Source organism: Desmodus rotundus, chromosome 10, assembly GCF_022682495.2.
Source record: "Desmodus rotundus isolate HL8 chromosome 10, HLdesRot8A.1, whole genome shotgun sequence".
NCBI lineage: Eukaryota > Metazoa > Chordata > Mammalia > Chiroptera > Phyllostomidae > Desmodus > Desmodus rotundus.
Window position 1 is genome coordinate 47,897,749 of NC_071396.1, and position 9,337 is coordinate 47,907,085.

At 54.7% G+C, this 9,337-nt stretch overlaps 1 protein-coding gene across 1 annotated transcript in view; it reads left to right on the forward strand.

The window, feature by feature from the left end:
* The window catches only part of TGFBI (transforming growth factor beta induced), a 30,966-nt gene extending 22,454 nt beyond the window's left edge, over positions 1 to 8,512 (forward strand). Inside the window, exons 11-17 of the mRNA XM_024575311.3 lie at positions 715 to 851; positions 1,658 to 1,788; positions 4,042 to 4,166; positions 5,333 to 5,435; positions 6,270 to 6,349; positions 7,396 to 7,420; positions 7,887 to 8,512. Of these exons, the coding sequence (XP_024431079.2) occupies positions 715 to 851; positions 1,658 to 1,788; positions 4,042 to 4,166; positions 5,333 to 5,435; positions 6,270 to 6,349; positions 7,396 to 7,420; positions 7,887 to 7,927 (642 nt within the window). The 3' untranslated portion in view covers positions 7,928 to 8,512. The remainder of the gene's footprint in view (positions 1 to 714; positions 852 to 1,657; positions 1,789 to 4,041; positions 4,167 to 5,332; positions 5,436 to 6,269; positions 6,350 to 7,395; positions 7,421 to 7,886) is intronic.
* Positions 8,513 to 9,337: the final 825 nt, after the last annotated feature.

The window sequence follows — 9,337 nt, forward strand, 5'->3', positions numbered from 1 at the left end:
TTCTCCCAGCTCCAAGAAGTAGAAGCTGTGTTAGTGTAAAAAAGATAAGGAAGGAAGGAATTTCTGCAAAATATATTTGATATCAAAGGGTCAAATAAGCTTTTGCAGAAGGATTAGAATCTCTCTGTGTGGAAGCCTTCAGGAATAAGCCGAACCCCTGGCTGGCCTGGCTGGGTGGGTAGCGGTCCGTCTGGAACTCAGAGTGAGGAACTCGGGACGGAGGGATGGAGGTCTGAACCCTTCTTGGCTTAGGCGAAGAGAAGCCCCCTGGACTGCAGCACCACCCTCCTTGGTCCAAAGGTTCTCTTCTCTTTTCCTGTCTCTTCTCTCTTCAAACCCGGCAGTTACCCTGGAACATCAGGCAGGAAGCACAACACAACGTAGCTCTTGCTCCAGACCAGTCCGCACCATTTGGCCAAAGACTGTCGACATCTGTTAGATAAATAAATCAATAGACTTGGCCTATTTGTTTAACCATTGTCAATGGACCTCACGTGTCACAGGATAGTCTCGTAGCGGGGCCTCTGTGGCCCTCTTTCCGAATTAAGGAACACATTTTTATGTTTTTCTTTCCTGGAGAAAATAGATCATTTTATCCTAGTCATGAAAACCCACCCCCGTGCATATTCACTGATGTTCGTGGATGACCCCATTGGCACAGATCGGGGGCTTCTTCTGGGGGGATAACGTGCCCTTCCTGCCCCCTCCACCCAGAGCCTGTGCATCGAGAACAGCTGCATTGCTGCCCACGACAAGAGGGGAAGGTACGGGACCCTGTTCACCATGGACCGCATGCTGACCCCTCCCATGGGGACTGTCATGGATATCCTGAAGGGAGACAATCGCTTCAGGTAACCAGCCCCATCCCAGGGCGTGGCTTCTGCCAAGGGGTCGTACTGGGGAGGATGCTAGGTGTCAGCTATTTGTCAAGGTCGCCCCTCCCCCTGGGCATCAGTGAACACTAGTGACACACTGGTGTGACCTTCCAGGCTTGTGGGATAGATGACCTTGAAAGCTGAAGCTGAGAAAATGGGTTACTTCTTGGAGTGTAGCCCTCGCCACCCACCCCGCCCCCCATGGGGAACGGGGAGGGGCTGCATTTTTATTACTCAAGTGCAAGGAAGGCCTCACACCCTCGATTTACAGTCTTGGGCAAGCCGAGAGCTCCTGGTTTCGCGTGCATGCGAGCCTCACGCTGTGTAGTCCACCAGGCACACTTGAGGGTTTCTTGCTGCTCCTTCTCAGGCTCCCTGCATCAGTGTCCTGGCCCGTTTTCTCCATTTCTGACCTCCTTGCTCACCACTAGGTGCTGTGACACTGAGTGTCTCCTGTTACCAAGGTCAGACACCTGTGCGACAGCCTGGGAGACCTACCCTCTGCCCCGCCCCAGGGCCCAGTGGCTCAGCCAGGCTCCGGGTCAGCCATGCCGCAGCCCCTTCTTTCCTCCTTCCACCTCTGGTCTCTGACTTCTGTCCGTTTAACTGAGCTTAGCATTTAGGAGAGAAGATACAGACTGGAATTAATTGTCCCTTTTTGTGCATGGGGTGGAGGTCAGAGCCCCAGTGCTCTGGGCCCCAGCTACCCACAGTGGGGAGGTATATGAGGGACAGAGACGGCCCCCCCAGGCAGGTGACGTTTTCTGTGTGGGTACCCACAGCATGCTGGTGGCCGCCATCCAGACTGCAGGGCTGACGGAGACGCTGAACCGGGACGGGGTCTACACAGTCTTCGCCCCCACGGATGAAGCTTTCCAAGCCATGCCACCAGGAGAACGGAACAAACTTTTGGGTAAAGACCAGCTTGAGTCCACCTTGCAGCTTTTCCGAAGTCCCTGTGTCAGTTAGGGTCCCCCAGGAAAGAGCTGGCCCAGTACAAAGGGTTTGACTGAAAGACACATAACGATGAGACTATTGGCAGAGGTGGGACAGGGTTAAGCACCAGCAAAGGGGGACGGAGCCCAGGGACTAAGAGCCCTGGGAAGCCTTTACCGCCCCAGCCCTGGGCGGGGTGGTGGGCGGTTCCAGGGAGAACTGGAGCAGGGGTGCAGGACAGTAGGCAGAGCCACAAACAGCTGCCCTCAGAGCTGTGGTCACCTTGTGCCTTAGCCCCGCTCCCCTCCCACATGCCCACTGCCTGCCAGGCCGCCTGTCGGCTGCTTGCAGGTGAGGGAGGGAGCCTGGAAGACACATTTCTCGGCGTCAGCCTTCCCGGCACAAAACAAGGCAGAGAAGAGCAGAGAGGACTTTCCGATGGGTAACAACCAGCCAGTCCCCGCAACATGGCTTCCACTCAGGGCCTGCATCGCATGTCCCCCGGGATAAAAGCTGTACCGAGAAGGTGGTCACGGCCCTGAGAAAAGAGGTTGAGCACGATGAGCAGAAATCTAGTGTTCAAGAGCTTGGGCTTCTGGATGGCCTGAACGCTGGTTCAAATCCTGGCTCTGGCATTTGCCAGCTGAGTGGCCTCTAGCAGGTTGCTTAACCCCTCTGAGTCTCGGTTTTCCCGTTAGAAAAATGAGGATGGAAAGAGTACCTTGCTCAGTGCGTTGAGGATTAAGTGAAGTGTTCCCCACAGTGCTGGGCTGCGCCCTCCATCAGTAATGGCTGGGGTGGAGGGGAAGCAGGGTGGGGTCACAGTGCTAAGTTCTGGCGTATGCTCGTGAGAGACACTTCCACCTGTCACAGAAGGTGGGCCTAAGAAAGAGGAGGACGAGCAAGGGCCTTGGCCAAACCCTGGGGCCACATAGTCTACACCTCCCTTCCTGCTCTGGAACAGAATAGAAGGTTCAGGTTGCAGGCAGCTGTGAGCTGAATTTGTGTCCTGTTTAATTTTCTTTATTGCTGAATGCATGCCTATGTCTCTGACGCTGACGTGTGTTCCTGAGAAGAGGGGAGAAGTTCACTCTGAACATAAACTTTCCACCCTCTCTCTGTCCAGCAGGAACGAAATATTCCCCAGGTGGCCTGGGCCTGCTCAGCTTCCGTTTCATTTTCAGCTTTGTGGGAGCAGAGGGGGGCAAGGGCTGAGCTTCCCAAATGCGCCCTCCTGTGGGCCCGTGGGTGGGGTCGGACCCCAGCACTCTGGGGCATGGAGGGCCGGCTGGGTCGCAGACACCTCAAGGGCTGGCAGCGTTTCTGTGGGAGGGGAGCTCTGGCCAGCTTCAGGCTGTCTGTGTTTGGAAATCTCTTGGTACCTGGTGGCTCCGTCCCACAGCACTAATGTCGACATGTCGATAATCAAGTGAACTCTCCAAAGTGCTTTAAAACTTCCTGCCTTCTCAGTTCCAAGATGCTGGAAATAGCCCTGGGGAAATTCAGCCATTTGGCTGGTTATGTGAGGATCAGGGGGTAGCCTTGATAGAGATGAGAGAGCAGCTGGCAGCTTGAAGAACTGCCTCCCACACTTAATTTGGGAAATGCCTGTGCACCTTGATGAGCCATCTGATGCTTTCCAGTCGGTGGGGAGGCTGATGTGGGCTGGAAGGAATGCTGAGGCCTGAGGAGGGGGGACCCGGGGCGGGAATGCCCCCTCGGCCCTGACCTCATCGGCTCCACAGCTCCTCCAGATTGCAGCTGTCGACTCTTTCAAGTTCTCCCTTCAGGAAATAGCCAGTCTCTGAATATGCATTTGAGAGCAGAATGTGTAAATATTTCACTACTGTTATAACTATCGGGAGCCACGCTGATGATGAAATGTCCCAGATGCCAGTGCTGGAAGGCTCCTGGCTTCCCAAGCAAATATTTAGCTCACGGAAACATGAGTCACATTCACAGAGGGGTATGGATTAGCTCCTTCTCACCACCACAGCTCAGCAGCCCGCCGGCTACAGGGGAGGTTCATGGCCAGGGACATAGGCCTTGTTCCCCTGGTCACTGTGGAATGGTGGGCCAGAGGGCTGAGCACACAACGGTGCTCAGTGAGTATTAGCCAGGCAAGTTCTCTAACTCAGGAGTGACCCTTGTGTCTTCTCTCTGGGCCTTCCTTGTCCACACCAATGACACCCTTGGCATTAACTCTGCTTTCTTTCCCACAAACCTGCAGGCAATGCCAAGGAGCTTGCCAACATCCTGAAATACCACATTGGTGACGAAATCCTGGTTAGCGGAGGCGTCGGGGCCCTGGTGCGACTGAAGTCTCTCCAAGGTGACAAGCTAGAAATCAGCTCGGTGAGTGTGCCCGCAAATTAAAAGACTGCCTGTGGCCTGCCGCCAGGCCTCCAGGGCTCCTCTCTCACTCCCGGAATGGCTGTAGACACACACACAGTCTTTAAGATATACCTTGAATCTCTGAGTGCATTTTGTCCAAAAAAAAAAGATAGAAAAGGGTCTTCAGGGAAATCAAGTGAGACTATAGTTAGACATGAATAAGAACTTCCAGATTTGCAGGGAAATAAAGGCTCCGATCGGCATCTAGGACAGGCTATGGATCTTCCTTCCCTTAAGGAGATGATGGGCAATGACTCACATGTCTTGAGAGGTAAATCGCCCTTCCCCTTATCACTCCGCCCCCAAATCCAGGGCTCACTGAATTGAGCCATGAGCCAGACCATCCAGAAATGCTTGCTCTGTGAGGCTTCCCTCGCTGTGCACGTTGAGACACATTCTGATTTGGAGCTGCCTGAGGCCTCCCTGGCTGCCCCAGCCAAGGCCACTGACCCCCAGGTGGAGGGACCACTCTTCCAGTGTGCGCCCGGCTCCCTCCCACCCTTCAGCCTTCCCTTTGCTCATCGGCTTCTCTCCAGAGCATGGGAAAACGTGTAGGGAGGCAGGGAGGGTAACCTGAGACTCTCCCAGTTTTCAGATTTGGCTGTCAGGTCCTGTCTGCCACGGGCTTCGGTCCCCACTTCCTGCCGTGGGTCTGATATGGGGGTTGTCCCGGAAAGCCCAGATAGATTTACCCCATACGCTTCCTGTGAGAAAGTCCCAACACCAAGCCACAGCACAAAGAGTCCTCAACCCAGAGCTGGAGGCCTGGCTTCTGTCCCCATCGATCCAACTGACTTATTCAAAGAAGGGCCCTGGCCCCTCTGGAGCCTCAGCTTCCTCTTCTGTGAAGTGAGGCAATTCTCTCTGTCTCGTCACCATCCGCTGCTGCGAGGACGAAGCAAGTAACACGAAAGAGCATTTCGTGAATCATGACGTGCGGAATCAGAAGTCCGCACGAGGGGCTGCAGTGAAGCCAGCAGACCAGAGGGCTGCAGCGGGCAGGGCCTCTTCCCTTCACCAGAGCATCCCGGACACCGAGCCCAGGGTCTGCTATATAGACGGGCTGAGTCAACACGGATGAGGTAAGCATGCTCTGTGTTCAACGATTGTTGCCTTTTTCCTCCCAGAAAAACAATGCTGTGTGTGTCAACAAAGAGCCTGTTGCGGAAGCCGACATCATGGCCACGAATGGCGTGGTCTATGCCATCTCCAGTGTCCTGCAGCCCCCAGGTAAGGCCCTGGGGCATCCCTCTCCTCCTTGTGCGTAGCTGCCTTTCTCTAGCATTTGGTGTGCAATAGAAAAGCTCTTCTAAGCAAAGACGAGAATAAGGTGCAACATGCAAACCCAGCCTTCGTGAGCGGCATCGCAGTGGCTGAGTGAAAGTGAATTAGGAACTGTCCTTTCAAAGCCGTTACAACGAGGCACGCAAGGCCAGACCTGTCCTTCTGAATCGCCTGGCTGTCTCAGCCCACTCAGACACAGCTCAGTCCTTTGTCACGCACAGATGCTGTGAAGGTGGCTCTCAGAGCATCACGCCCCAAGGGAGCTCTCTGAGCCTCCAGCAGAGCCGAACCTGCGTCCAGCCTCCGCCCTCACTTGTGTGTTCTCCTTCCCGTGTGCCCTCTCCCCACGGGCCAGATTCTGCCCTGCATTATGAAAGTTATAGGGGAAAAATTCAGTGGAAAATGTGGGCCAGAAAGCCCAACGGTGCCCCTCAGGTGTGGCTGTTAGGCAGCGATTTTCAACCTTTCTCATCTCACGGCACACATAAATGAATTACTAAAGTTCTGCAGCCCACCAAAAAATGTATTCTCTGTCAATCTAACAAAAAATATAGGTATAATTTTGATTCATTCACATCGGATGGCTATTGTGTTAGCTGTTGTCTTTTTTTTTTTTTTATTTGACAATCCAAGGGAAACGAAGTCAGCGCCCCTGACTAAATAGTCAGGTATTGCATGTTTTACAAATTCTTGCAGCACACCAGTTGAAAATCGCTGGTATTAGGAATGGCACACTAATAGTTTTTCTCTCACCAAAGCTGCCTTTTCTTTCATCTCCAGCCAACAGACCTCAGGAACGAGGGGACGAACTGGCAGACTCTGCACTTGAAATTTTCAGACAGGCATCAGCCTTTTCCAGGGTAAGATGCCTGCTAGGTTTTGCCCTGGCCGGAGCAGCCTTGGTTGGGCCCTCGTTTTTCTTCTTGGTCCCACGGAGGGGCTCTTCAGATCCCCTGTCTTCCTCGGCTGCTGCCCAGGGCTCTCTTTCGAAGCTTCTTCCCTCTCCCATTGGGGCTTCCTTAGCCCTGGCCTGTGTGGAGTTCAGGGACAGGAACCCAGGCAGTCCCGGCTTCCCAAGCCTTCAAACGGGAGGCCTCTGAGCCCCTGTCCGTGGGCAAGCTACTGCTGGTGAGAACAGAGGCAGCCCCAGAATCCATCTCTCCAAGGGGGGGCCACCCATCCTAAATCCTCCAGATGGTGGCTTGGCCTGCCCTCAGCCTGGCCTGTTTACCATGACATGGGCCCTCGAGGGTGCTGTGGGGGCTTCCTGGGCCGTGGTGTGGGTTCTGGACGCAGGGCCAGCGAGGTGTGTGGAGCCTCCACCCCTTGCCTCAGCTCCGCCCTCCTAAGGACCTGACTCTCTGTGCTGCTCTTCCTGCTTCCTGCTAGAGCCTGGGCCTGGAGCCCCACCCAGTTGTTCAGCTACTTCGGGGCAGGTAGAGCCCCTTGGGAAAATGGAGCACCAAACACAAGGCTTGCATTTCAAATAAAAGGGTCTGCAGGAGGTAGCCCTTAACGCAGAGGCCTGCAGCGGGAATGTGTCGCTTTCCTTTTGGACAGAAGAGTGTCCTTAGTGCTCCTCAGGAAGGTTCTCGGCCCTGAGCTCTGACTCCCCTGTGCAATCTCGGCTCCCCAAGCTCTAGACTGGGGTCTGGGTGGAGGCCTGGCTTTGGGGTCTCCTGGGAATGTTCACCTCAGGCTCCACTTGGTGTGGGTTTGCACGTCACTTAGGGCTGCCAGGGACAACTGAGGGGCTCCCCAGGGCCCCACAGTTCCACGTCCCCCTTCCTCTGCCTCATCCCCAGCATTTGTTCCGAGGAGGGATGGCAGTGAGTGAAGCCGCTAGTGTGAGCAGGTGCAGGCACACCTGTCACTCACAATCCTGACACCTTGTGTTCTCTTTCAGGCTGCCCAGAGCTCTGTGAAGCTAGGTAAGTCTGGTCCAAAGTCCCCACAGGCCTGTTTGGGCCTTACCCCCAAGCAGGCTGTCCCTACCGTCTGCTGTATAGAGATAAAAACCTCAGGATGTGGCAAAGCCAGCCTGGTCTTTGGGGCCAGGCACAGAACGCTCCATCTCCTTCTCTGTAAGATGGAAACGATAAATTCATACCAGCCTTTCAGGGCTGATGGAAATGTTTGCCTTTGGGAGCCTATAAACAGTGCACGGGGGCTTGGCGGGAGCCTGCGGTGAGGACATGGCCCCAAGCCGGCAGTGTGGAAAATCCCAGTTCAGAACCTCATTGAGGGAGGAGGTTCACAAACCACAGGGGCCTGCTGGGGTGCAGGGGAGCATGGCAGAAAGAGACCCCGCGGGCCCCATGCTCACAAACCTGACAGGTCCTAGACAGGCGTGGGGACGCGTGCGTCCTTCTCACCTTTCAAACCTCTCTCTTTCAGCCCCAGTCTACCAGCGGTTATTAGAGAGGATGAAGCACTAGTGCGAAGGACCGTGGGAGGAGTGCGCTTCTGCAGCTCCTTGCCAGTTTCTCCCAGTTTGCCAAAGAGACAATGTTTTTGAAACCAAACAGCACACTTCAATGACCATGGGCTGCACCAGAGTGAGATCTGAGTCTTCGGCGGGCTGGGGGAGGAAGGAGAGAGATGTACTTCTCGTTTTTGTTCTCTCTAAACATGGCTGTTAACCCACTGCATGGAGAGACCTGGATGTCACTGCCTGACATTCACTTTCAGAAAGGACCTGTCCCAAACACGGAACTTCCTGCTATGCCCACTGCTCCGGAAAAGGGAACCGAAGTGTGTGGAGCTTCCAAAACGTGCATCAAGCAGCCCAGCGTCGTGGGGCATCCTGGCACTGTCTGTATTAGCTCTTCGCGCTGGAGAAATGGCGTCACTATAAGCTATGGGTTGAGCGCTCTGTCAAACGTGTCTCGAGTCTACACGCAACTTGGACACTTCGGTTGGCCAGGTAGCTAAGACGGGGCAGGTGGAGCACGCAGAGCCCAGGATTTCCCAGGTGTGGCAGAGCCATGATGTGTTTGTAATAATAAAGCCAAAGAAACGTGTGCCCGTGTGGATGGGGACTGTGCTGGCCTGGGACTCACTGGGGATGGGCTTCTGTCCTCAGGGCTGTGATGCTCCCTCACACTGACAGCGCCCCTGGGAGCATCTCAGCTGGGAGCCCCGAGGATGGGCTGCTTCTCAGATACCCAGACAGCACTTGGGGTTTGAACTTCAGTCTTTGTGGGGCTTGTGTTCATTTCCGCTTTCACCAGCCCCAGGGGCCTTGGGTGCTCAGTGTTCACTTTACCAGCATTTCTCTTACTGGCCTGAAGCGTCCGTGTTCCCTTATAGCATTGGGACCCTGTGAAATGGGTGCCCGCGTGGTCCCGTTCGTTATACAGATGAGGAGACTGAGGCTCAGGAAGGGAAGGACCACTGGGGACAGAGAAAATGGCTGAGCTGGGACTAGAACCCTGGTCTCCTGACTCCCAGAGGCCGCCACGTGACAAGTGAGCAAGTCCTGGCTGTCCGGTCATTCCCTCTGTGCCAATAATATGCCAGTCCCCTCCCCTGCTCCTTTTGTCTTCCCCATCATCCTTGGCACCCAGAGGCTAGTGTGGCCTTCAGTCCATCACTCCACCGCTCCGTGCCTCTGCTGCTTCATCTGTTAGCGTGAATGACCGTCACATCTACCTCATAGGGCTGTCATGGGCATGGAACAAGATGATACTTACAATATGCCTGGCACAGCAGTAGGTATCCTTTTTTCTTTTTTAAGATTTTGTTTATTTTTACAGAGATAGGGGAAGGGAGAGAGAGAAACATCACTGTGTGGTTGCTTCTCGCATGCCACCTACTGGGACCTGGCCCGCAACCCAGGCATGAGC